The sequence below is a fragment of the Phascolarctos cinereus genome, unplaced genomic scaffold (genome assembly GCF_003287225.1).
Source record: "Phascolarctos cinereus isolate Bilbo 61053 unplaced genomic scaffold, phaCin_HiC Scaffold_4;HRSCAF=312, whole genome shotgun sequence".
Classification (NCBI taxonomy): Eukaryota; Metazoa; Chordata; class Mammalia; order Diprotodontia; family Phascolarctidae; genus Phascolarctos; species Phascolarctos cinereus.
In genome coordinates, this window is record NW_027555847.1 from 696417050 (window position 1) to 696442627 (window position 25578).

At 49.9% G+C, this 25578-nt stretch overlaps 1 protein-coding gene across 3 annotated transcripts in view; it reads right to left on the reverse strand.

Moving 5' to 3' along the window:
- The window catches only part of HIP1R (huntingtin interacting protein 1 related), a 79691-nt gene that overhangs the window by 39850 nt on the left and 14263 nt on the right, over nucleotides 1-25578 (reverse strand). For all 3 annotated transcript variants that reach the window (XM_020970211.2, XM_020970212.2, XM_020970210.2), the window contains exons 2-4: nucleotides 4548-4611; nucleotides 2825-2967; nucleotides 2558-2614 (exon numbers count right to left, since the gene is read on the reverse strand). In XM_020970211.2, coding sequence (XP_020825870.1) covers nucleotides 2558-2614; nucleotides 2825-2967; nucleotides 4548-4611 — 264 coding nt within the window. The remainder of the gene's footprint in view (nucleotides 1-2557; nucleotides 2615-2824; nucleotides 2968-4547; nucleotides 4612-25578) is intronic.

A 25578-nucleotide genomic window follows, 5' to 3' on the forward strand; every position in this document is an offset into this window, starting at 1 on the left:
CTTGGCTGACTGTGACAAGCAGACCCAGGCCTACACGTGTGCCTCAAACCACGGGGTTCTCATCTGCGTCCCTCGGTTCCTGGGCGGCTACCCAGGCTTAGATCCCAGCATGGGCTGTGGGCCTCCAGCAGTGTGTGTTTGTGCTTTTAAAAAGAGCATTAAGGAAGGCACACCCTTGCTAGCCCATTCCATTCCATCAGGCCAAGTCCTCCCTCGGGGGACCCTCCCCATCTTGAACCTCAGCATGCCGGCCAGCTGTTCCATCCCCCATCCCCGGGATGAGCCAACACAATCCGTCTCACGCGAGGAGCACCGATCTGGAGACAGAAGCAACCTCTGAGGCCGTCTTCTCCGGCCCTTCCATTTTACAGGTGAGGAAACTGAGGCCTAGACAGGTGAAGGCAAAGAGACTGGAAGCAGCAGAGGGAGGATTCGCACTCAAGTCCCCTGACTCTACTGTGCCAGCTGGGGTTAGGAAAAAAAGGCCTCCTCTTCACTCAGGAAACTGCTCTTCCTCCTAGGGCTTGGAAGGGACTCGGGAATCCAGGTATGGGAATGGGCCAGGGCTGCAGAAATCCACTTTGGATCTAGGGGCTGGCTCCCCAAAACAGAGGCATCAGATGCATCCTTAGAGGAAAGAGAAACCAAAGGGGCCCAAAAAAAAAAAAAGGCAGTTGATTTCTCCAGAAAACTGGTGGCCCACTGCAGCTGCTGATGGATTTGATGGATGTTTCAAACTATCTGCTGAACTGCCTTTTAGGGGAGGGGGGTGGTTTGGTGCAGAGGACAGAGCATCTGGCCTGGAGTCAGGCAGATAGGAGCCCAAATCTGACCTCAGACACTTACCGGCTGTGTGACCCTGGGTAAGTCATTTAACTGCAGTTAGGTAGGGCAGTGGACAAAGGACTGGGCTTTGCAGTCAGGAAGACCTGAATTCAAATTCAGCCTCAAACACTTACTAGCTGTGTGACCCTGGGCAAGTCACTGAACCACCGCATGCCTCAGTTTCCTCATCCGCAAAAAGGGGATACCTCCCCTCCCCTCCCAGGTTTTTTTTGAGGATCAGATGAGATGATAATTGTGAAACGCTTACTTAGCTCAGTGCCTGGCACACAGCAGGTGCTTTACCAATGCTAGCTATTATTTCTTTTTAATTCCTTGTTCTAAGAGATGGCTTGCCAGAAAAGGGATGGGAAGAAATATATGCAGAAGTAAAGATGACATAAAAAGAAATCAGATAGGAAAAGGAAATGCTTGTGGAATTAATGAATACATAAAAGCAAATGTAATGGTTTTTTCCCTTTTTAAAATTTAACATTCTTTTTAAAAAAATTATGAGTTCCAAACTCTCTCCCTCTCCCCCCTCCTTGAGAAAGCAAACACGTGAAGTCAAAGCAAATGGAATCTAGATAAAGCTTCACAGGAAGCACTTGTCATCACAATGACATATGAGCACAACGGACAGAGGACTCGGCTTTGCAGTCAGGAAGACCTGGGTTCAAGTCCCACCTCAGACACATACTGGCTGTGTGACCCTGGGTAAGTCATTTAACTGCAGTTAGGTGGGGCTGTGGACAAAGGACTGGGCTTTGCAGTCAGGAAGACCTGAATTCAAATTCAGCCTCAAACACTTACTAGCTGTGTGACCCTGGGCAAGTCACTCAACCTCTGTCTGCCTCAGTTTCCTCAACTGTAAAATGGGATAATAAGGGCACCTACTTCCCAGGGTTATAATGTGGATCAAATGATATAATATTTGCAAAGTGCACCGCAAACCTAGAAGTGCTGTACCAACACATCTATTATTAACATTATTATTAAAACCAGTTACTAATGGAAATGTAGAGTCTTTGACAGCTGTCCTGGGGGGAGGAGGGTACTGAGAGGTAAGGGTCTCCCTGCTAGAATATGAACTCCTTGGGAGCAGAGACTATTGCATTTTTGTTCTTGTACGGCCTTCAAGGCCCATTTAAAATCTAAAACTATGAATTATACTCCTATGATCTTGCACTGATGAAATTGCAGATTTGGATTTAAAAACAAAAAAAACAAAAAAAACCCCAACTCAAACAGATTCTGCCTTTCCCAGAATCCCACACTGTCTACACGTTGGAGCGGGGATTCAAACTCGGGTTTCCTGACTCCAGGTCCAGCCCCCTCCGCCCTCTCTCCTCAGCCATGATGCCTCAACAGCGTCTGGTGGTTTGCTAAAGGCTTAATCTTGTCAGAATGTCATCACACCTTCTACGGAGAGGTATTTCAGGATTTTATTATCCCCGTTTCACAGATGAGGAAAACTGAGGGACAGAGAGGTGACTTGCCCAGGGTTACACAGGCAGGAAATATCTGAAGCAAGAGTAGAACCCAGGTCTTCCTGACTCCAAGTGCAGGGTTCTAGCCACTACCCCACCCTGCCTCTCTGTGGAACTGAAAGTCACCCCGAGGCAGTAAATGGTCACTAAAAACCATGTGGGGGCAGAAAGGGAAGGGGCAAGGGGGCAAATGGACTTGCCTTCTGCCAAGCTCCCCCGCCCCAAGGCCGGCTCTTGACACTCACCCACAGATCTCCGATCTCCCGAATGTTACTCCGATACCTTTGGCAGTCATGGAGAACCTAGAATGGAAGGAGGAGAGGGGATGGGAGAAGGAAGGGTCCGATCTGGGTCCCTTCCCAAACCCAAGCCCTCTGCGTGGCAGCTGCTGCTGAAGAGAATGGCCGGCGATCTCTGCCCCAGCCGCTAGCGGGGGCACGGTGTCACTGCCCCGAGGTCCTCTGGGATGCCAGGGGAGGGCAGGAGGCGGGGGAAGCTGGCGCTCTACTCACGTTGGGGTGCCCGTCTCGAAGGACTTTGTGGAGAACGTGACAGAACTTCCAGCTGAGGATGGAGCTGCTGGGGAGGGGCAGGCCGATGGCGTAGGACCAGAAGGTGAAGGCCCCCTTCTCGTGGTGGGTGCCCAGAATGATGCCTTCTCAAGGTCAAGGTCAACGTGGGAGGAAACAGGCTCCCGTCCAGACATGCAAGGGGTATGCACACAGCAGGTGCTTAATAAGGGTTTTTCGAGTAAATTAATGTTTTTTTGGTGGGGGGAGGCAGGCTGAACAGCTCCAGTCAAAGCCACAAGCCACTGTCTCCTCCAAATCTCTTGCCCTCCTTTTGTCCACTGGCAGACAGGTAGTAAAATCACAGATTTAGAACTGATGGGCACCTAACGAGGTCTCCAGTCCAACCCCTCTGCTACAAAGGGGAAGCTGAGGGCCAGCGAGGGGAGCCCAAACACCAGCCTGTATGTGGAGCCTTTCCTAATTCTTCACTGCTGGGGCCCTTCCCAACTCAGCTCATATTTAGGCTGAGTGGGCACCTAGGTGGCCTAGTAGATAGGACATTGGGCCTAGAGTCAGGAAGACCTGAGTTCAAATCTAGCCTCAGACACGTACTAGCTGTATGACCCTAGGCAAGTCACTTAACCTCTTTTTGCCTCAGTCTCCTTATCTGTAAAATGGGGATAACACATAGCACCTACCTCCCAGGGCTACCGTAAGGATCAAAGGAAAGATTTGTAAAACACTTTAGCAGAGTGCCTGGCACACAGCAGATCCTTAACAAATGTTTGTTTCCTTCTACTCTGCTTGTATTTGTTTTCTTTATATTAAATTTTTATATACTTATAAATGTGTTTGTCATCACCCTCGAGGGCAGGAATGGTTTCATTCTTATTTGTGTCCCCAGCTCCTGGCATAATGTCTGGAACACAGAAGAGACTTCATATGTACTTGGTGACTGAGTAAGTGACTTGCCCAAGGTCACACAGCTCATAAGGCAGCACTGGAATCCAGGCCCAGTGACTACAAATCTGGGACTGTTTCCCACTGCACTACATTCTTCCTTCAACAAGAAAGCATCATGGGTTTGCAAGGCTGGAGACACTAGAGTCTGGGGCGAGGGATTCAGTGTCAGAGGCCTTGAGTCTGAGGCCGAGCTCTGCCCCTGACTACCTGTGGCAGTAAAGGGCAGAGAGCTGGGGACGGAGTCAGATCCCATTTCTGAGACACACTAGCTGCGTGACCTTGGGCAAGTCCGCTTCTCTGGGTCTCAGTTTCCTCAGGAGATTAAATGGCCTCTAAGGTCCCGAGGCCTTAATCCCCCCGGGCCTCAGTTTCCTCCTTTGTTAAAAGAGCTGGCTTGACTTAGATGACCTCTGGTGTCTCTCCCCAACTCTACATCGCGCACTCCAAGAACTCCCCAAGGGGAGGGTGGAAGCAAGCTCAGTGAGTGTACAGACCACCCCCCGGGATGCTCAGAGCCGAGCCAGAAAGCAGGAAAGCCATGCCTGCCTCGGCCCCAACTCTCAGTCAATGAAAGACCTCACCAAACTGCAGAAAGAGTGGATTTCCTGACAGGTGTCATGCATCCCTGGACTACATCCCCATCCCTCTCACAACAGCCCACTGCCATCATGGACAGAGAAATCGTGGCAACATTCTCTCCTTTCCCCCAGCCCTGCGCCTTTCCCCAAGGATCCCGGGCACAGGCTTCTGGGAAGGATACGGCGTGCATGCTTTTCCTTCACTGGAGCTTCCTGGGTGTTGATGGCTTTGCTTATGCTGATCGCCTAGGAAAGAAAGAACAGCAGAGGTAAAACACAGGCCCAGGACGAACGTTCCTCCCACCATCATGTATAGTGGACATTTCTACAGGGTTTACAAAGCATTCGACATGCATTATCTCGACTGATCCTCACAATGACCCTGGGATGGAGGCTCTATCATCATCACCATTTTAAAAACGAAAAAATACAGAGGTCGAGAGAGATTAAGGGCCCAGGGTCACATGGCTAGTAAGTGTCCGAGGCAGGATTCAACCCCAGAGGCTAACACTCATTCATGTTACCATGCCACCCGACCTGCCCACAAAAGGAATCACCCCCAAAGGTGGGGAAAAAAAAAAGAAATTAATCAGAGTACAGATGGAAATAGGAGGAGAGAAATAGTAATATTCCAGATAAATGGATTCTGGTAGTCCCTCTCCCTGAAAAAATGTCAAAGTGTTCATTCTCTGCTCTCTGTCATCCTTCCCCACACAAAGACAGACAGACAGACAGACAGACAGACAGACAGACACACACACACACACACACACACACACACACACACACACACACGCCTCCAGAGAGCTAATAGGGCCCAGGAGATACTGGAAAAACCAGGAGCTACTGGTGAACAAGAAACACCCTCAAGTTCACACATCCACGCTTCACACAAGGATGCCCTTCTTCTCTTCCCTCCCCCCAGGAAGGCAGGCAGTCAGCCTTGCTGTTTCTTTTCCAGCAGATGGCTCAGCGTCACAGACCAGTGATACCTGGTCTCCACCCTCAGGGCAGCGCTGCCTCCCAGCCACCTCCCTCCCCAGCCTCTACGAGCTCACAGCTGGTGCTCCTTCCTCTTTGGCACCCCCATGACCACTCACTTGGATGGCTATGGACCTCCCAAGAAACCACGCCATTCACTAGTCCCATGCATCTCACCCCAACAAGAGAAAACCACAAATTCTGCTTGTACTAGCTGAGCTCTGAGCCCCAGAGGACGGAGGGAAATCCCACAAGACATGATCACTGCAAAGAGCCGGCTGGAAAGCCAGCTGAGAGCTTTTGGACCTGACTGGCCATTACCCTGAGACAGGGGACTCCCGGCACGGAAACTCTTCACTGACGGTGGTGGGACGCTTATCTATCATGTCCTCTCAGCAAGTCCTTGTGGATGAGAAGTGACTTGGCCAGGGTCATGCAGCTAGGATACAGCCGGTCTTTCAGGATTCTGCACTCTCACAATTTCTCTCCCGGTTAAGTTTTGGGGTTGGCAAAAGTCTTTTTTACCAAGATCACAGGATTTTGAGTTGGAAGGGAACTTAGAGGTGAATTAGGGATGGCCAGATGGTGGCACAGTGCCAGGCTTGGAGTGAGGAAGACTCATCTTCCTGAGTTCAAATCTGGCTTCAGGCACTTACTAGCTGTGTGACCCTGGACGAGTCACTTCACCCTGTTTGTCTCAGTTTCCTCATCTGTAAAATGAACTAGAGAAGGAAATGGCAAACCACTCCATTATCTTTGCCAAGAAAACCCCAAATGGGGTCACAAAAGTCAGACACAACTGAAAAAAGACTGAACAACAACAATTATAATTCCCTCAAAAGAATATAAACTCCTTGAGAACGATTACTGTTTAATTTCTGTCTCTGTACCCTCAGTGCCTGGCACACAGTGGGAGCTTAATAAATACTTGATGATCGGCTGAGTGACCTCATGCTGCTCCTTAGAGAATGGCTGCTTGACCACAGCTAAGCCATTTCCCTGTCTAAAACAAGAGGGCTAGATCATCCAGCCTCTGGGGTACCTCCCAACTCTAGAGGTACAATCCTATGACTCCCCGAGCAGGGACTGGATCCCCAGCTCAGGACAAGCACTTAATAAATCCTTGTTGAAATGAAATAAATTTGAGAGTTGTTGTGGTTAAAAAATTCATCACCTGATGGCAGCTGTGGCGAGAGGTCTTATCATGAGGCAGCGCTGGGCCTGGAGTTCAAATCTAGCCTCAGACACTTAGGAGTTAGGTGACCCTAGGTAAGTCACTTTACCTCTGTCTGCCTCAGTTTCCCCAAAGGCAAAACAGGGATTATAAGAGCGCCTACCTCACAGGGTTGCTGGGAGGATCAAATGGGATGATCATTGTAAAGCACGTGGCCCAGTGCCTGGCACACAGTAGGCATTATATACATGCTTATTCCCTTCTCTGCCCCACATCCTCCCCGCCTCCCATCTCCACCTCCAATGCATCTCTTGGATCCACCCACGCTGGCAGAGCTCTGTGCTGGGCCCTCTTCTCTTTTCCGTCTGTACACCCTTACTTGGTGACTTCATTAACTCCCACTGGTTCAATTTAACATTTAGAAGCTGGTGCCCCCAGAGCTCCTGACCCAGTCCTAACCTTCCTCCTTCACTCGTCTCCTGGTTCCGCTCCTGACTCCGAACTTCCCAACCTCGTGTGGCTCCCTCTCCGAGGCCCGTCCCTTCCTCTAATTAGCAAAGCTTCCATTTTGAAGGAATGCCCATGCCAGCCTCATATTCCCAGGGCTCAGCGCTTGGCCTGGCACACAGCGGCCCATTAATAAACGCCTGTTGGCTCAACCACAGCTCCAGCCTCAGCTGTCTCTCAGACATCTTGATGTGGATGTCCCCAGAGCATCTCAAACTCACCCTGTCCGGAAAAGAAACCGTTCTCTCCCCCTCTTCCCAACCACGGCCAAGGACACCACCATCCTCCCAGTCACCCAGACTCCTCACCGGCTTCCCAGCCTTAAGCCTCTCTCCTCCCTGATCTATCCCTAGCACGTAGTAGGTGCTTACATGCTTTCTGAATTGAACTGAACACTGTGAAAGAGCTTCCAGAAGCATGCTAAAACAGGATGCGCAATCCCAGATAATTTAACTAGGTCAGTCAGTCGATCAATAAATATTCATTAAGAGCCTACTATGTGCCAGGCACTATGCTAAGTGCCAGGGATACAAAAAGAGGCAAAAGACAGTCCCTGCCCTCAAGGAGCTTACAGTCTAATGGGGAAAATGACAAGCAAACAAATACGTACAAACAAGCCATCTACACGACAAATAGGAAATAGTTAACAGAGGGAAGGCACTGGAATCAAGAGAGGCTAGGGAAGGCTTCCTGGAGGAGGGGGGATTTTAGCTGACACTCTAGGAAGATGAGGAGGGAGAGCGTTTCAGGCATGGAGCACAGCCAGAGAAAATGCCAGAACTGAGAGCTGGTGGGTCTTGTCGGTGAATAAATGTTTATGGACTAAGTCAGCAGGGTATAGTGGATGGAACACTGAATTGGGAGTCGAGAAGATCTCTGTTCAAATCCCACCTCAGGGAAGTCACCTTCTCAGGCCTCAGTTTCCCTTCTGTACAATGATGGGGTTATGCCTGAAAACCTCTCAATACTCTTCTTCCTTCTAGAGCTAAAATCATCCCAGAGCCTGAGAAGACCGGCTTGGAGACGACAGCTTCAAGGTCTGGTGCTGAGATGGACCTCAGAAAATATCTAATGGAATGCAACCTTTTCATTTTAAAGATGAGGAAACTGAGGTCCAGACTGCTGAGATGCTTCAGGACCACAGATGCAGGGCTGGAAGCGGCCTCAGGGGCTAGCTAACCTAACAATCCTCCCATTTTACAGATGAAGAAACTGAGTCCCAAGAGGTGCCGTGACTCGCCCTTCCCCCATGAGCTTCTGAAGCTCAGGAAGGTCTACAGATGCTGAGGGAAGTGAGCAGAACCAGGAGAACGTTGTACACAGTAACAGCCATGTTGTGCGATGACTAATATTGATAAACTTAACCCTTCCCAGCAATGCAAGGATCTAAGACATCTCCAGAGGCCTCGTGATGGAAAATGCTGTCCACATCCAAAGAAAGAACTATGGAATTTGAATGCAGATCGAAGCATGCTATTTGCTAATTTTTTTTTCTCTTCTGTTGACTTTTGTTTCCTCTTTCTGACGATTCCTGCTATTGGTTCTAATTCTTCCTTACAACATCACTAATGTGAAAATATGTTGAATAGGAATGTATATGTATAGCCTGTATCAGATAGTGTGCTGTCTTGGGTGGGGAAGGAGGGGGAGAAAAATTTTAAACTCAAAAGCATATGGAAGTGACTGTTGATGAACCACAATAAATTAATTTTAAAAAGGAAGCTCTATCAGAGTAGACCAAGACTGAGGTGCAAAGAAGCTGGGTGTGTTCTGTGTGCCCAGGACAAGCACCATAGCAACACCTCCCCAGAGACATAACCCATGGCTCCATGAATGGGAAATGTGGCTTGGATGGACAGCCTTCACTTATAGCTGATTCAGAATGATGGCGTTAAAGGCTGTGGGGAGGGGGGAGGAGGGATGCACGGAGAAAGAGGAGTTTTGGTTTCTATTTCTATCACATCCTCAAAGGTCAACTGGTTGTACAAACAGCCAGCACGGGGTCCGGGAAAGCAAAAAGACCCCAAGTCCTAGGCCCCGCCCCAGCCCCACCCCGTGGCAGTTGAGGAAAGGTGTAGGGAGGGCTGTGGTTGAAAGGGGTGGACATGGTGAGATTCATACCAAGGGCCAGTTCACAAGCTTGTCCTTGGTTAGTGAAAAATAAAGACATCTGTCTCTTCATCTTACTCATCTATACGAGAATCTGGCCGAATTTTCCAGAACATGGAATGGCCTGGTAGACTTGACCTAATCCAATCTATGAGACAGCCATCAGCGGATGATGGACAATGGGGACAAGGGCCTTCACGGCGAGGCTCATGATACCGTATGGAGCCACACATACCCGCCATAGCCGTCCGCTGCCAAATCTTGTCTCTGCCCACATGGATCCCCCAGTCTGGCCCCTCATCACCCAGGCCAGTTCTAAAGCCCCCTCACCAGCCTCCTCACCTCCACCTCTTCAGTCCATCCTCCACACAGCGGCCAAACTGATTTTCCTGAAGCTCTGACCATGGATGTTACCCCCATGCCCAATGAGCTCCACCGCCTCCCTTCCTGCCTCTGTCTTCTGTTTGGCAACACAAAATGGTCTCAGTCAATTTTCCCAGGCTTTTGACAGGGGTCCTCTATGCCTCCCTATAAATGACAGTGTGGTCCAGTAGGAAGACTTCTAGATTTGGAGTCAGCAGAGACTGGAATTCAAATCCCACTTCTGACATTTACGAGCTGGGTGACAAAGGGTAAGTCAGTCTTGGCACCTTCCGTGAGCCTCAGTTTCCTCACAGGTAAAAATGGGCATATTGTTGCCTACGGTTCCTGCCTTACAGGGTTGTGGTGAAAATCAAATGAGATGATGCATGCTATATTAGCTATCCTTATAAGAACAGAAGTACCATGGGAGGCATCCCAAACTCTCCTCCCTTTCAGAACCAACCCAGAGACCTACATGGAAGACACAGACCACGGAGCACAGAGGGAGGGAGAGGAATCATCAATTTGGAGTTCAAGGTCACCCTTTTACAGAAAGGGAAAACAAGGTCTTGAGAGGTCACCCAGATGGTGAGTAGCAGAGCCAGCATTAGCAGGCCCTTTGACCCCCCAATCCAAGGCAATTCCCACGACATTCTACTGTTTCTCCAGGCCACATGGCCGGGCCCTCAGCTGACCACAGCACAGCCTGCTCTGGCCAGGCCCTCCCACCACCAGCTCCCAGTCACTCTGACCTCCTTTCACACAGGCCCCCATTGTGCCCCTGATTCATTTAGATTCTGAGATCTGAGGCTGCAACTCAACTGTATAAATTACTGGAAGCCTTGCTCTTCTCTTCCCTCGGGGCACCAGTAGGCACTAAACCTCAGGGGATGCCAGCTTCTCCCTGAGTCATCTCGAAACGTTGGGGTGCTCTGGTCTCTTCAGTCCCGAATACTGAAATGAGAGGGCCAATTTCGAGATTTCTCATCCTTACCCCAAGGGAACTCTGGGAACTTTGGAGCACGGTCTTCCTCGAGAACAGCCCTTATCTCCCTCATCACACTAGCCTGGCTCAACTGCTCTTTCCTGGAAACAGGAATGCATGGAACTTTACTACAAGGAGTGCCCTCAGCTCCCTTGCAAGCACTTGGGCTTACAAGACCTCAAATGTAGAACAGGTTTTATTTAACACAATACCAGCTAGATAGAGACAGAACTTGTCAGTATGTATCATTCCGTTTCTATTTGGAGAAAACACACACACACACACACACACACACACACACACACACAGAGCATTTTCTGCTTTTGTATCTCCAGCACCTGCGTTAGTCCTAGCACAGAGATGCAGATAAATACTGATTGATTGACTCATGAATCTGAACTCACAGAAAACCAAGGAAATTGCAGAAGCTAATTTAGGCTGGATGTCAAGAAAACAACTTCCTAACAATCAAAGTCACTGAAAGCAGATGGGCTGCCTCTGGAGGTGGGGGGGGGAGATCCCCTTCCCTAGATGGGTATTTGTTGGGGGCTGCTTGGAAAGGGAATTCTTGTGCCCTGTGTGGGCTGGAACTCTGTGATAAAACTGTCCTCCCCATTCTGATGAGCCTCTGTCTTCCCCCAGAGACCTGATACAGTTCTTCAATACTGGACTCCTGGTCACCTTTCTTACCTTGCTCTCTCCTGCCTCCATGTTGGGCATGGGTCTCCCCTCTCAGCCCTCCATCCCATCTCCTTCTGCTGACGCCTCCTTTCCTTTCCTTCATGGCCCAGCTTAGAGCTGCCCTCTCCATGAAGTCTTCTCTAACCACCCCCTGGGTGAAAACACTCTCTCTTCTCCAGTGTTGGCCAGGGTCTCTCCTGTGCAGGCTCCCACCCTCCCTTGTCCTGTGAATGTGCTTTTCTCCAGTTAGATCAAAGCTCCCCGATGGCAGCACTGATGTCCGGTAATACCTTTCTATCCATAGCACCTAGCTCAGGGCAACAGCCAGCAATTAATCCATCTCTGTCAGATGAAATAACAATAGCAAAATACCTTTGATTCCTAAGACTGATTCCTCAACAGATCACCTGGTCCAAGGGTGGAGAACCCGTGGCCTTCTAGGTCCCTGGGTATGGCCTTTGGACTGTGTCCAAGTTTTAAAGAACAAATTCTTTCATTAAGGGGTCCCAGTCCAACCTCCACCCATCCTGCCCCCCTGTGGGGAGGGCTGAATCTAAACAGAATATATCAGATTTGGAAGGGACCTCACCTTGTGCTACCACCATCTCCATCCAACCTTTGCTTGAAGACCTCCGGAGAGGAGCTGCTAGGTGGCACAGAGGATACAGTATCGGCCCTGAAGTCAGGAGGACCTGAGTTCAAATCCGGCCTCAGACATATAACACTTACTAGCTGTGTGACCCTGGGAGAGTCATTTAACCCCACTGCCTAGCCCCCCCCCAAAAAAAACCCTCCAGAGAGAGGAAGCCCACTCCCTCCCAAGGTGGAACAGCTCCCGTCAGAAGGGCTCTCCTGACATCAAACTGAGATTTGTCTCTACACAAGCGCCCCCGGGGAGCCAAGCAGACAAAACTTCGCCATCCTTTAATTTCCTTGACAGCCCTCCGAATCCATGAAAAGAGCTATCATCACGCCTTTCCTAAGTCTCCTCTAAAAGACTCCAGCACCATCAACCCATCTTGGGCAGCCAGGTGGTACAGCTGATAGAGTACTGTGCCTGGAGTCAGGAAGACCTGAGTTCAAATCTGGCCTCAGATAGGAGCTGTGTGACCCTGGCCAAGTCACAACCTTTGTAAAATGAGGATAATAATAACACCTACCTTGCAGGGATGTTGTGACGATCAAACGAAATCATAATTGTAAAGCGCTTAGAACAGTGCCCAGCACATAGTAAACACTACATAAATGCTAGTTGTTTTATTATTATTATCATTATTATTATTATTATTATTATTATTATTATTAACCACAGTCTCAAGGAAGGCCCCTCATCAGCTGAGCTGACTTCCAGTGGATGCCCCAAACTGGATACAACACCCCTAGTGTGATGTGACCAGGGCCAAGGACCATGAAGCTATCACCTTCCTCATCCCGGACACAACGACTCTCCTCATGCAGCCCCAGATCGCATCCGCTTTCTTGGCCGCCATGTTACACCTTTGACTCATGCTGCCATCGACGGCCATCTCTCCTGTTTAAAGGTTGCCTTCCCATCCTCCCTTGGCAGTCTGCCCCAGGGGTCTAAACCAACCCTGCTGACCACGAAGGCTCCTTCTCACCTCACCAACATGGCAGGACAACCACGCTCTGACGACCTTCATCCGGGACCTCTGACCCTTGGACTCTAGACCCAAAAGAACGGATTCCTTACTGACAGAAATGGGAGGGGAGCTAGAAGGGACCTTAGAGGCCATTTACTCCAAATTCCTCACTTTACGGAAGAGGAAACTGAGGCCCATGAAAGTCTGAGGGTGACAGAAGTAGAAAGTATCCAAGGCAAGATTTGAACCCAGGTCTTCTGCCTCTAAGGACATCACTTTTCCCACTGTACTATAGCCAAAAGGACCCTTGACTTGAAGTTGAGAAGCCCTAAGTGCGAGTTTGAGCCCTACCAACTGAGATCTCGGCCATTTACTCGAGTCAGTAAGTATTTATTAAGTGGCTACTCTATGCTGGGTGCCGTGCTAAGTTCTGGGGATACAAAGAAAGGCCAAAAGACAGTCCCTGCCTTTAAGAAGCCCCCAGTCTAATGGAGGAGACAACATGCAACTCTGCCTCCTTCAGTTTTACTCTCCTCATCTGAATGAGAGGAACGATAAAACCTATAACACCCATCTCACAGAACAGTAATGAGGATTAAATAAAATAATCCGTGGAAAGCTTCATGCAACTGTGAACTGACAAAATGCAAACCAATGTTATGATGGGAAAGCAGCCTGATGTAGCAGAAGGGCCACTGGGTTTAGCCTCAGAGGATCTGGGTTCAAATCCTGGCCCGCTTACTAGATGGGCCAAGTCCATAAATCTCTCTGGACCTTACTTTCCTCACCTCTAAAAAGGGGGGTGAGAGTGTTAGACAATTCCCAAGCCCCCCCCCGCTCCAAAGCCCCAGAACTCCTAGCTCTGTGGCTCACTGGTCCTCATCATATCCTCATGTGTAAAATGGCAGGTCTTGACTAGATGGCCCCAATGGTACCTGTCAACCCTAAAGTCAGGGATCCTACAAAGGGATCTGAGCTTGGAAAGTTAACCTGGTCTTAGAACATTTGCCACAGGAAAGGCAGAGGAAGAAGCCGCCAAGTCCTGGGTCCTCAGTAGTGTGTGTCCACCTCCTTCCCCAGGACATCCCAGCCAATGGCACTGGGCTGCTCTGACAGAGCTCTCTGGCTTCAGAGAGCTGCTTTCTCAGGCATTATCAGAAATCAGCTCATCTCCAGCCAATGAAAAGCGACTCACATCTCCACCCTCCTTCCCCCCACATCCCAGGTCACTTCAGAGCAGGATTTCCTTATCCCTGTAGAGAAAATCTGGCTGGGTCAGGTGGAGAGAGTGATGGGGGTAGGAGGGAAGGGAAGAGGAGAAGGGGAGGTTTGGGTGGCTGCCTAAGGATGGAGGGGGAGCTGAGAACCTGGTGGGATCCCTTCCCACCTTTCCCTGCTTTTCTAGGGCCATCCCTTGGCTACGGCATCAGCCCCTCACCAGGAGACAGAACAGGACCCAGTTCAGCCCCAGTGCCTTGTGAAGAGTGTGACTGTGTGCCAGTGTGTGTGTGTGTGTGTGTGACTGTGTGCCAGTGTGTGTGTGTGTGTGTGTATGTGTGCGCGCGTGTGCGTGCGTGCACTAGAGGAGACGGGCTGGATGCCTTCCCTGCTCTGCCACCCCCCTGGCAAACACAGCCTCGTTGTGTGCTGGGCAGGCAGATGTCTCGGGACGTGGAGGGCGGCTCAGAGGGAACGAGGCCTCCGGCTTCCCCGGGCACAGGAAACCACACACAAGGAGGCACAGTCCTTGGGCATAGTGGGGGCTTGTTACATTTCACAGGGCCCCGCTATTGGAAACAGGTTGGGCCGGCCAAACCTTGTCCCAGGAGAAGACAGGGCAGGGCCACTTCAGGGAATCTGGGAGTGAAAGGACACAGACCTTGCCCTCCTCTCCCCTCTACTCCCCTCCTCCTTCACAGGCTGAGGTTTGCACTCCAACCTTCTACCAGGGAAATGTGACGAGGAGACAGTAATGAGAGGGAATGGATGGAAAACACTCCAGGCTCAGGAGTCACAAGCCTGGGAGGAGGCATTCTTAACCTGGGGTCCGTAGCCCCTAAACCACTTTATCTTCCTGGGTCTCAGCTGCTTCCTCCACAGCCTCTGAGTCCCCCTCCGGCTCTAAATCTATGGTCCTATAATTAAACTGGGTGACCTTGGACAAGTCACTTAATGTCTCCAAGGCCTCAGTTTTGTGGTCCATAAGATGAGTGGGCTGGACTCACTGACCTCCAAGGCCCCCCTGCGCTAAATCAGCACCCATAATCCTATTCTCATGTGCAATTGGCTCCTCCCTTACCTGTGGGAGCAGGGGATGGAAGAGGATTCCTGACCCAATCCGGGCAGCATTTATTAAACGCCTGCTGTGTGCCAGGCACTGTGTGAGGAGACAAAACTCAGCGAAAAACAGGCCCAGCACTGTATTCACTGTACCACCTAGCTGCCTCATGGGAGAGAGAGTGTGTGTGAGTGTCAGTGAATGTGTGTGTGTGTGTGTGTGTGTATGTAGGTTTTGATAACTGCTTCTTCTAGTCACACACACACACACACACACACACACACATTTTTGTTGTTTGCCTCTAACCACAAGCCCATAGACAGTGAGTTCCCTGAGGGCAAGGACCGAGTTTTACCTTTACTTGTATCTTTAGCACTCAGCACAGACCTCAAGTATCTGTTTTCCCTGGTGGGAGCACTCTATCCTATGATACAAGCAGCCACCCTTTCTGGGTCGCTGTGTCCAGTCTTCTGGTAGGGGGCTGGGCCAGACCTCCAGAGGCAGCCACACCACTTGGGGGAGGGAGGGGGGCAATTTCAGTCCCTCTCCTCCTCTAACTTACAGGCTCCTCCTTGATTTTTAAGGCTCAGCTCAGATGGCACCTCTTCCACGAAGCCTTTCTTGATGTACCCAGCTAAATGTGTTCACAGGAGTATAGAGCTCTAGACCAGGAATGGCTCTCAGGAGTCATCTAGAACAAACTGTCCATTTTATGGATGAGGAAACTGAGGTGGGGGCAGTGAAGTGGCCTGTCCAAGATGTCACAGGTAATAAGCAGTGGCAGGATTTGAACCTAGGTCCTCTGACTAGGGGAAGCTAACTGGCACCACAGCGCACAAAGCATAGGTCCTGGAATCAGGAAGACTCATCTTCCTGAGTTCAAATCTGGCCTCAGATACTTTATAGCTAGGTGACCCTGGGCAAGTCACGTAACCCCATCTGCCTCAGTTTCCTCAACTGTCAAATGAGCTGGAGAAGGAAATGGCAAACCATTCTAGTAGCTTTGCCAAGAAAACTCCCACCAGGGTCACAAGGAGTCAGACACAACTGAAATGACTGAACAACAAGCCTCTGACTAGGAATCCTGTGCTTTTAGATTGTAAGCTTGCTGAGGGCAGGGACATCAGGTTCGGGTTGTTTTGTCTTTTTGTTTTCCTTTGTATCTTCAGTGCTGGCAGAGGTGCTTAATAAGCATTTGTTGAATTGAATTAAGTTGGTAAGTCGGGCCAGCTGAATCAGACACGCTGCAATTGACTTCTCTGTACACACTCTCTCTCCTCTCTCTCCCTCCCTCCCTCCCTCTCTCTCTCTCTCTCTTTCTCTCTCCCTCCCTCCCCCTCTCTCTTTCCCTCCCTCCCTCTCTCCTCTCTCCCTCCCTCTCTTCTCTTCTCTTCTCTTCTCTTCTCTTCTCTTCTCTTCTCTTCTCTTCTCTCTCTCCTCTCTCTCTCTTCTCTCTCCCTCCCTCCCTCTCTCTCCCCCCTCTCTCCTCTCTCCCTCCCTCCCCCTCCTCTCTCTCTCCCTCCCTCTTTTCTCTTCTCTTCTCTTCTCTTCTCTTCTCTTCCTTCTTCTTCTCTTCTCTTCTCTTCTCTTCTCTTCTCTTCTCTTCTCTTCTCTTCTCTCCTCTTCTCTCCTCTTCTCTCTCTTTCTCTCTTCTCTCTCTCCCCCCTCTCTCTCTTCTCCCCCTCCCTCCCTCTCTCTCTCCTCCCCCTCCTCTCTCTCTCTCTCTCCCCCTCCTGCCTCTCTCTCCCCCCCCTCCCCCTCCCTCCCTCTCTCTCTCTCTCTCCCTCTCTCCCATGCATGTATTCCTTCAAGCATATCCCCCCAGCCCTCTACTGCTTTCCAGCTCAGACTGTCGGAGTCAAATCATTACTGGCGCCATTACTGGGAAGGGCATGTCAAATGAGTCACCTTCCTAGTCCACTCACCAGTCTGGTAAATTTCCACACCGAAGCGCCCCCTCCTGGACAGCGCTGCCCTCTGAAGCGTCAGCCCGGAGACTGTGTCTACTATTACATCCCCAGTCCTTAGCCCGGTGCTCAGCCCTCAGCGAGGGCTGAATAAGTTTTTTCCATCCATTCACCCATCCGCCCATTCATCTACTCAATCTACTCATAACCTCCTACACTAAGAGAAAAGTATCAAAGAAGGGCTTTCCACAGAGGCGCATAGAGTAGGTGCTTAATGAAGGCTTCCCGAACAAATGATTCTACCCATTTTGCAGACGGGAAAACTGAGGCCAGAAGCAGGGACTTCCTGAAACACAGGAGCCAAGACTAGAAGGTTCTGCGTTGTACGCAATGATAGCCATGTCGTGTGATGACTAATATTGATCAACTTAACCTTTCTCAGCAATACAAGGATCTAAGACATCTCCAGAGGTCTTGGGATGGAAAACGCTGTCCACATCCGAAGCAAGAACTACAGGAGTCGAATCGCTATCTTTTTTTTCTCTTCTGTTGAGTTTTGTTTCCTCTTTCTGATGGTTCCTTCTATTGGTTTTAATTTTTGCTCACAACTTCATTAATGTGAAAATGTATTTAATAGGGATGTAAATGCATAGCCTGTATCAGATTCTGCACCGTCTTGGGGAGGGAGAGAGGGGGAGAAAAATTTTAAACTCAAAAGCATATGGAAGTGACTGCTGATAAAATAAATTAATAAAATGCCATAGCTAATAGGAAGCAATCTGAGGGAAAAAAAAAAACAACTAGAGGGTTCTGGGTTTCCTCTGCTGTTCTAGACCACAGGCAAACTTCCTTCCTCAAGACCACAGACACACCTCAGAGCAATGTGCCTCTCAAGACAGGACCCTCGGCCTCGGGGCAGGTCTGACCGCTAGGCCTCTCTGCCCCTTTCAGATGCCATCTGGGGCCAAGCAGAAAGAGCCGGCTCATCAAGCAGAGATTCCAGGGCTCTGGCCGTGTTTCTCACCTGGAGAAATGCAGGAGATCTGCCCAGACCGCTGGCCGCTGAGGAAAGAGATGGCTGCTGATGTCTGGTCAGGCAGAGGCCTGTGGCTGCCTCTCAAACATTTTTTGTGCTCTCCTCGGGGATCAAGAGATCCAAAGATTCCGATCGGGGGGCCTTCAGACGGCCTTGAGTCGTTTCAATTTACAGATGAGGAGACTGACGCACAGGCAGGGGGAGAGGCAAGAATGATCACTGATTCAGAGCTAGAAGGGGCCTTCGAGGGCACCCAGTCCAACCAGCTCATTTTACAAAGGGGAAAATGGGACTGATAGAAACGAAGTGACGTGGGCAGTCACACAGCTAGCAAACGTCTGAGGGGAAATTCAAACTCAGAGTCTGGCCTTTTATCCGCTCCGACGTCTAGCCTGCGGAGGGAGGAGAGTCCGGACCCGTGGGACAAACAGGGTGTGTTTGTGTATGTGGGGGAGGGGGGGAGGCAACGAGAGGGGACAGGGTGGAACCCCCAGCCGAGGGCGGCAGGGAGAGGGGCGGACAAACATCCTTCTCCGGCCCACAACAGGAACCCAGGTTCCCAAGAGTCCCGGGGCCTCACAATGCAACACAGGAAGCAAACCCCAGCTGCAGAATATACTTGGACCCACAGAGAGCAATTGTACCAAGAGCACTCAGAAGACCTGGGTCCAGAATCCACGGCCCGGCTCACCTTGAACCTGCTGACTCATTAGTCACAAATGGCATTTATTTGTTTTTTGTTTTTAAGGCAATTGGGGTTAAGTGATTTGCCCAGGGTCACACAGCTAGTGTCAAGTGTTTGGTCTAAGGCCGCATTTGAACTCAGGTCCTCCTGACTTCAGGTCTGGTGCTGAGAGGGAGGTGCCATTGTCACCCCCATTTTACAGACGAGGAAATGGAGCCTGAGAAAGGCTACGTGATTTGACTGGGGTCACACACTAAGTAGCAGAGGCGGCATCTGAGCCCAGGTCTTCCCGATTCCAGTTCTAGTAGGGCATTCAAGGCTGTTCACCGTCTTCAGGCACAAGACGACCTCCCCCCCCTCCCAGTGTCCAGTCAAACTTTGGGAATGGTTCTTTCCCGTAATGGGCCCTTCTTCAAGGCTCAACCACTTCCTCCGACACCGCCCCAGCGGAAAGGGGTCCCCGTCACTCCCTCCAGCTGGCCCCAGCCACACTGCACACTCCACTCCCTCCACCCTGCCTTTCACTCCGTCTTGACCTGGGAAGTATAATCGAATCAACACGGGGGATGCTGCTAAGGAAGGCCATGTCCACCCACCCCCACCCCGCCATGACTCCATTCACCGTCCCTGTAACTTTCCAAACCAAAGTGCCTCTTTCCAGCCAGCGCCTCCCTCTAGGTGAGTCTCCCCATCTTGGAACATAATGTCCTTGAGGGCAGGGACCATCTTGTTTCTGTATTCTCATCTCCAGTGTCCCTGGCGCGTAGGAGGCGTTTAATAAATGTTTGCTCATTCATTCATTCCTTAGATTTTTCCCAGAACTCTGGCTGGTCCCTCACCCCCAAAATCCAGGTTTTAACCCCCTGCCCAGGTTAGGGCAGGACTAAGTTAGCTGCTGAGGCGCAGCCCTGGGATTCTGAGAGGTGGAGACCGTCCCCCTGCTCACAGGAGTTTGAAACCCTTGACATACACCTGTAGATGCTTCTAAGAACAAACCCATCTTTGTTTTTTATGCAAATAAGTTAAAAAACCCCCACCAGGTGCCAGCAGAAGCCCTGGTGCCCAGGGCATCGGAATGGAGGTGGCAACGCCGCACCTCCCAGGTCCACCAAGGCTGGCCCCTGTCCTCCCCGTGTCTGCTGATTGGCTCTAAGGAGGCTCACGGGTGCCGACAGAACCGGTTCCTGGAATGATCACCAGCTGTGTAAAACGAACCAGCCAGCGTCTTAAGGGACCCTGTTGCCATAGAAGGAAAAAGCAGCCTCGGGTCAGGTGGCCGAGCTCCCGTCTGGGACATGCTGCAGAGACGTAGCACGCCCTGGACGTAGGACCAAAGCAGGAGGACTGGGCACCCGCAAAGTGGATTCTTTTAATTTAATGATTTAATTCAATTTGATGAATTGATAAACATTTATTAAGTACCTACTGTGCACCAGGCCCAGTGCTAAGTGCTGGGGATACAAAAAGAGGCAAAAGACAGTGCTGCCTTCAAGGAGCTTACTGTCAGTCTAATGGGGAGAAAACATGCAAGTAAATACGTGCAAAGCAAGCCACATACAGCGTAAGATCGCAGGCTTACATCTAGAGAGAGCCCGGAACACCTTCAGGTTCAAATCCTGCCACTGATAGCTACAGGACCTTAGCTTCCTCGACTATAAAATGGGCACAGTAATACCTGCAGGTACGTCACCCACAGAGATGTCATGAGGCTCAAATGAAATAACGTGTGTAGTCCTTTACAGACTTTAAAATGCTTTTGTTAATTATTATTATTATCCAGTCCAACCTCCCCCATTTCACAGAGGTGAAAACTGAGGCCCAGAGAGGAAGTGACTTGCTCAAAGTCAGCACAGTGGATTAGGCAGCCAGGAGGGCTGTTTCTGACATCGGGAAGACCATAGTTCAAAACTTACCTCAGACACGATGTGTGTGACCCTGGTAAGTCACAACTTCTTGGTCACAATTTCCTCATTTGTAAAATGGGGATAATAATAGTGGCTACCTCCCAGGGTTATTGTGAGGATAAAGTCAGATAATAAAGTGTTCCATAAATACTAGTTATTACTATTATCGTTGCTGTTAGAATACAGGTCCCAGGTCCAAATTCAGTGCTCTCGTCTACAAGTCACCCCTGAGAGGTAGCTCTTTGTGAGCATATCCCGAGCACGATACTTCTCGGCATGACTGTGGACAAGGTACGAAACCTCCCTGGGCCTCAGTTTCCCCATCTGTACAAGGTGCCCTCATGCCCAGAATGCTCTCCAACCTCACCCAGCTTTCAGAATTCTTAGCTCCATTTGTGGTTCAACTCACTCTGGCCCCTCCCATATGAAGCCCTTTCTAATCCCCTCCCCCCATCACAGCACATTTACACAAGTGAGTATAAGCTCCAGGAGGGCAGGGCCTCCATCATCATTGCAGATTTCCAGGCACTCAGTGCTAGGTTGAACGCATCACTCCTGCCTCCTTGCAGCCCAATCAATGGCAGTCCCAAGGATGCTGAGGAGGCTGCACCCTGAGTAAGCCCTCTTGCTCTGCCCCGACTGGTCCTCTGCTCTTTGCACGGGCTCCGCTGGCCTGGCAGGTCTCGTGACGAGCGGCCCAGGCTGGGGGAGAGGGTAAATGCCTCAGACAGAGGGCGGCTCACCTCCCTGACTCAGGGAATGGTCACTGCGGGCAATCAAGGCAGAAGACCGGTTGGGGAGGGAAGTCAGATGGGGCCAGAAGTGGGTGGCAGTCTGCCTCTTCAGTCACCAAGGCCACGAGATGCCATCACACCCTTCCCCGAGCTAGGAAGATGGCAGGATCTGGAAACCATCCAAGGCCCTGAATTCCAGTCTGGTCTCTGTCACTCTCTGTGACCGTGGGCACGGCATAAAACCTGTGCCTCAGTTTCCCCTTCTGTATAGTGAGGGGTTGGACTACATGACCTCTAGCGTCTCTTCCAGCTTTAAAGGGGTGTGTCCTGTGAAAATACATGCATGCACACGCACGCATACACATGTCATGTGCACAAGCAGAGCAGCCTCGGCAGCCCCCTCCTACAGACCCTCTTTCTGACCTGGCCCTTCCTTGAACACAAAACTCCACTACCAAATTTGTCAATTTCAGGGTTTTTTTCCCATTTTCTTCTTCATCTTCATCATCATCAGATGTTGTTCAGGACTAGGCCATCAACCTGAGAAGTTACAGAAAGGTGGTCCTCAGGAAGCCCAGATTGAGTAAGGAATCAAGGCACGTCATACAAGGAATCCTGAGAAACCGTGCAGCGAGTCAAGAAAGGCTGCAAAAATTTAGCACCTACTGAATACCCAGAGAGACACCGTGGTGGCCGGCATAACCACAGCAAGCATTTATGGAGAGCTTCGGGCTTTATCAGGCAGGGTGGGGCAGTGGGTAGCACACTGAGGGAGTCAGAAAACCCAAGTTCAAATCCACCAGGGCAACAGTGAGCAAGTCACCTCTCAAAACCTCAGTTTCCTCATTTGTAAAGTGTGCACTCCCTCCTCCCAAGGTTGTCGGGTCAAATGACAGAACATATGTAAAATGCCTTGCAAAGCTTATCCTGCTATTACTTTTTTATTATTAATAACAACAATAGCTCATATTTTCATATAAAGAGCCACAGAAATATGAGCGATGTTATTATTAATAATAAAATAATAATTAATAATTAATTTAAATTTAAATTTATTTAATAATATTTAATGTTTTAAAATATTTAATAATAATTTAAATTAATTTAAATAATAATTAATAAAAATAATAATTAAAAAATAAAAATAGAAGAATAAAAGAATAATAGCAGGATGGTGACTTGTCCCAGAATAATTTCTAACGGAAATAACTAAAATATAAGACATTACTGAGTCATTTCAGTTGTGTCTGACGCTTCATGACCCCACTTGGGGTTTTCTTAGCAAGGCACTGAAGTGGTTGGCCATTTCCTTCTCCAGCTCATCTTCCAGATGGGGAAATTGAGGTAAACAGGGGTGAAGTGACTTGCCCAGGGTCACACGGTTTCTGAGGCCTCTTCTGAGCTCAGTTCTTCCTGACTCCAGGCCCAGCACTCTATCCACTGTGCTACCTAGCTGCCCTCTTAACAAATTAATGAATATTTAACTTAGTAAGTTAATAAATGTTTGTTGAATGACTGGAAAACACCTAAGGTTTGTGAAGGGCATTATCTCAGAAATTATCTTCTGCTGAGACTCACAACCACCCTGTAAAGTAGGTGTTACAGATAACAGCTCCATTTGACAGATGAGGAAACTGAGGCCCAGAAACATCAAATGACTTGCCCATGGTCATGTACCCACTAAGTGTAGGAGCTGGGATTTGAACCCAAGTCTTCCTGACCCCAAGACTACCCCATCACTTGGTCTCATCCAGCTTGGCTGCTGGCTCACCATGCCATGTTAGCTCAGCTCCCTTAAATTCTGAGCTGAGCCTTGGAAGGAGGGCCCTGGTTCCTGCTTCGGGGAGTCTGGGGACTTGGTGAACTCAAGACCACAGGTACGGAGCTGCAGAGCAGAGCTGCCCCAAGGCCAGCTGGGTTGTCTCGGGACGGATGAGCTCATTCTCACAGCAAGAGCTGGACAACCACAGAGGAGGTGTGCTGAAAGAAGAGATTTCTGTCCATGTCTGCCATGTTGTCTCCTCCGTTGGAATGTAAGCTCCTTGAAGGCAGGGCCTGTCTTTTGCCTTTCTTAGCACAGTGCCTGACAGATACTAGGTACTTAATAAATGCTTGACTGATTGGCTTCCAATTCTGAAATTCTGTGCACACGAAGCAGTCAACTTACTGAGCACCTATTACGCACCAGAAACTAGTGATGCAAAGACCAAAGTGGGAACGCTCCCTGACCTTGAGGAGCTTCTATTTCACCAGGACTGAAACTCTGGGCTTCACAGGACCCAGGAGAACAGCAGCTTCCTGAGGACAGGCTCTAGTTTTCCTCTGGTCTCTAAATTTAAGGTTGTAGGACCACTGAACTCATTCTGGACTTCCTAAATATTTTTGTTCAAGACAAAACTCCTTAGTTTTTGGGCCCCTTGGGCAGCCCAGTAAAGCCCAGAGGACCCTTCTCAGAATGCCATTTTTTAAATGCATCAAATAAAACACAAAAAATGCAAAAGATCCCAAAGAAAGCCAATTCTACGGAAACAGTTATCAAAATAGTAAAAATAAACACATTCCAACCCCAAGTCCACGGACCCTAAATTAAGAACCTCTGCTCTAGAATGAGCCAGAACGTCAAGAGAGACACATGGGTATGCCTCTCTGATAGCTGGGTGGTGCTGGATAGAGCCGAGTTCAAATCGGACCTCACATACTGACTAGCTGTGTGATCCTGGGCAAGTCACTTAACCTGTTTGCCTCAGTTTCCTCATCTGTAAAACGAGGGTAATACCAGCACCTCCCTCCCAGGGTTGTTGTGAGGACCAATAATTGTAATAATAATTATAAAGCACTCAGTACAATGCCTGGCCCATAGTAAGCTCTATATAAGTATTAGCTGCTATCATCATCATCATCATTACCATATAGTTAAACATCAGATGGCGGAGTCCTTTGCCAGAATCAGCCCTCCTTCCACAGGGCTTACACCCAGACAGAACCACGAGCAACCTCCCTGAGTGTTTTCACCATGACGTCAGGAGGAGGGAGGTGCTGCCATACACATGCCTTTGGTACCCCACGAGCCCTTCAGACAAAAGCAAGCCTGGGGCTGCCACAGCTAACCGAGCTTGGAATCGGGAATCTGGGGCTGCCGCCCAAAGCCAGGTTAACAGGTGAGTGGGGGCGCTGACTCGAGCCTGGGATGCTTCAGCCCTAGCAGAGGTGACCAGGCAGGTGTCCTCACCGGCACCCCCTGCCCTTCAGTCCCAGTGGGCTGGTGTCTGACTAATCCTGCCCGGAGAGCAGGACGGGGTAGTGGACCGTGCATACTGGGCCAGATCTGAGTAAGCGAGACCCAGATTTGAATCTTGGTTCGAATCTTGGTTCAGTCACTTAATAGCTGTGCCATTCTGGGCCTCCTTTTCTCCTGGGTAAAATGAAAGGGCTAAACTCACTGACCTCTAAGGTCACTTCCAGCTCTAAATCTAGGACTGGGTCAGTGCTAGCAGTAATGTCGAGAGGAGTCCCATGACCCTACGATGCCTTCTCACCCTCAGCACCCCCGGGGAAACGGTGACAACAGTGACAACTACCGATGGTTCTACGGCCCCTTCACGGCTTCCATAAGGTGAGGCCATGAGTGGTGTTGGCCTCACTTTACAGATAACCAAACTGGGGCTCACAGAGATTCAGGGACTGACCCGTGGTCACAGAGCAGCACATAGTAGGGACTATGCGGGACCTGGGAGCCGGGAGGTCTGAACGACACCTCCAGAAATCTACTAGCTGTGTAATCCCAGGCAAGTCACTGAACCGCTCTGAGACTCAGTTTCCTCATCTATAAAATGGCAATAGCGCAGCTAGGAGGCACATTGGATAGAACACCAAGCCCGAGTCAGGAAGACTCATCTTCCCGAGTTCAAATCTGGCCTCAGACACTTCCTAGCTGGGTGACCCTGGGCAAGTCACTTCACCCTGCTTGCCTCAGTTTCCTCATCTGTAAAATGAGCTGGAGAAGGAAAAGGCAAACCATTCCAGTACCTCTGCCAAGAAAATCCAAAATGGGGCCATGGAGAGTCAGACATGACTGACAGGACTCATCAACAGAAATGGCAGTGACACCCCAACCTGGCCCCATGGTTGTTGTGAGGTCTGAACAAGATACAAAAAGCAAATACTTTGCCAGTCTTGATGGGCTATGGAAAGTCAAGCTATTACTATGAGGGTTCAGAGGCAGGATTTGAACCCAGGCCTTCCTGAATCCAACACCAGACCCAATTATA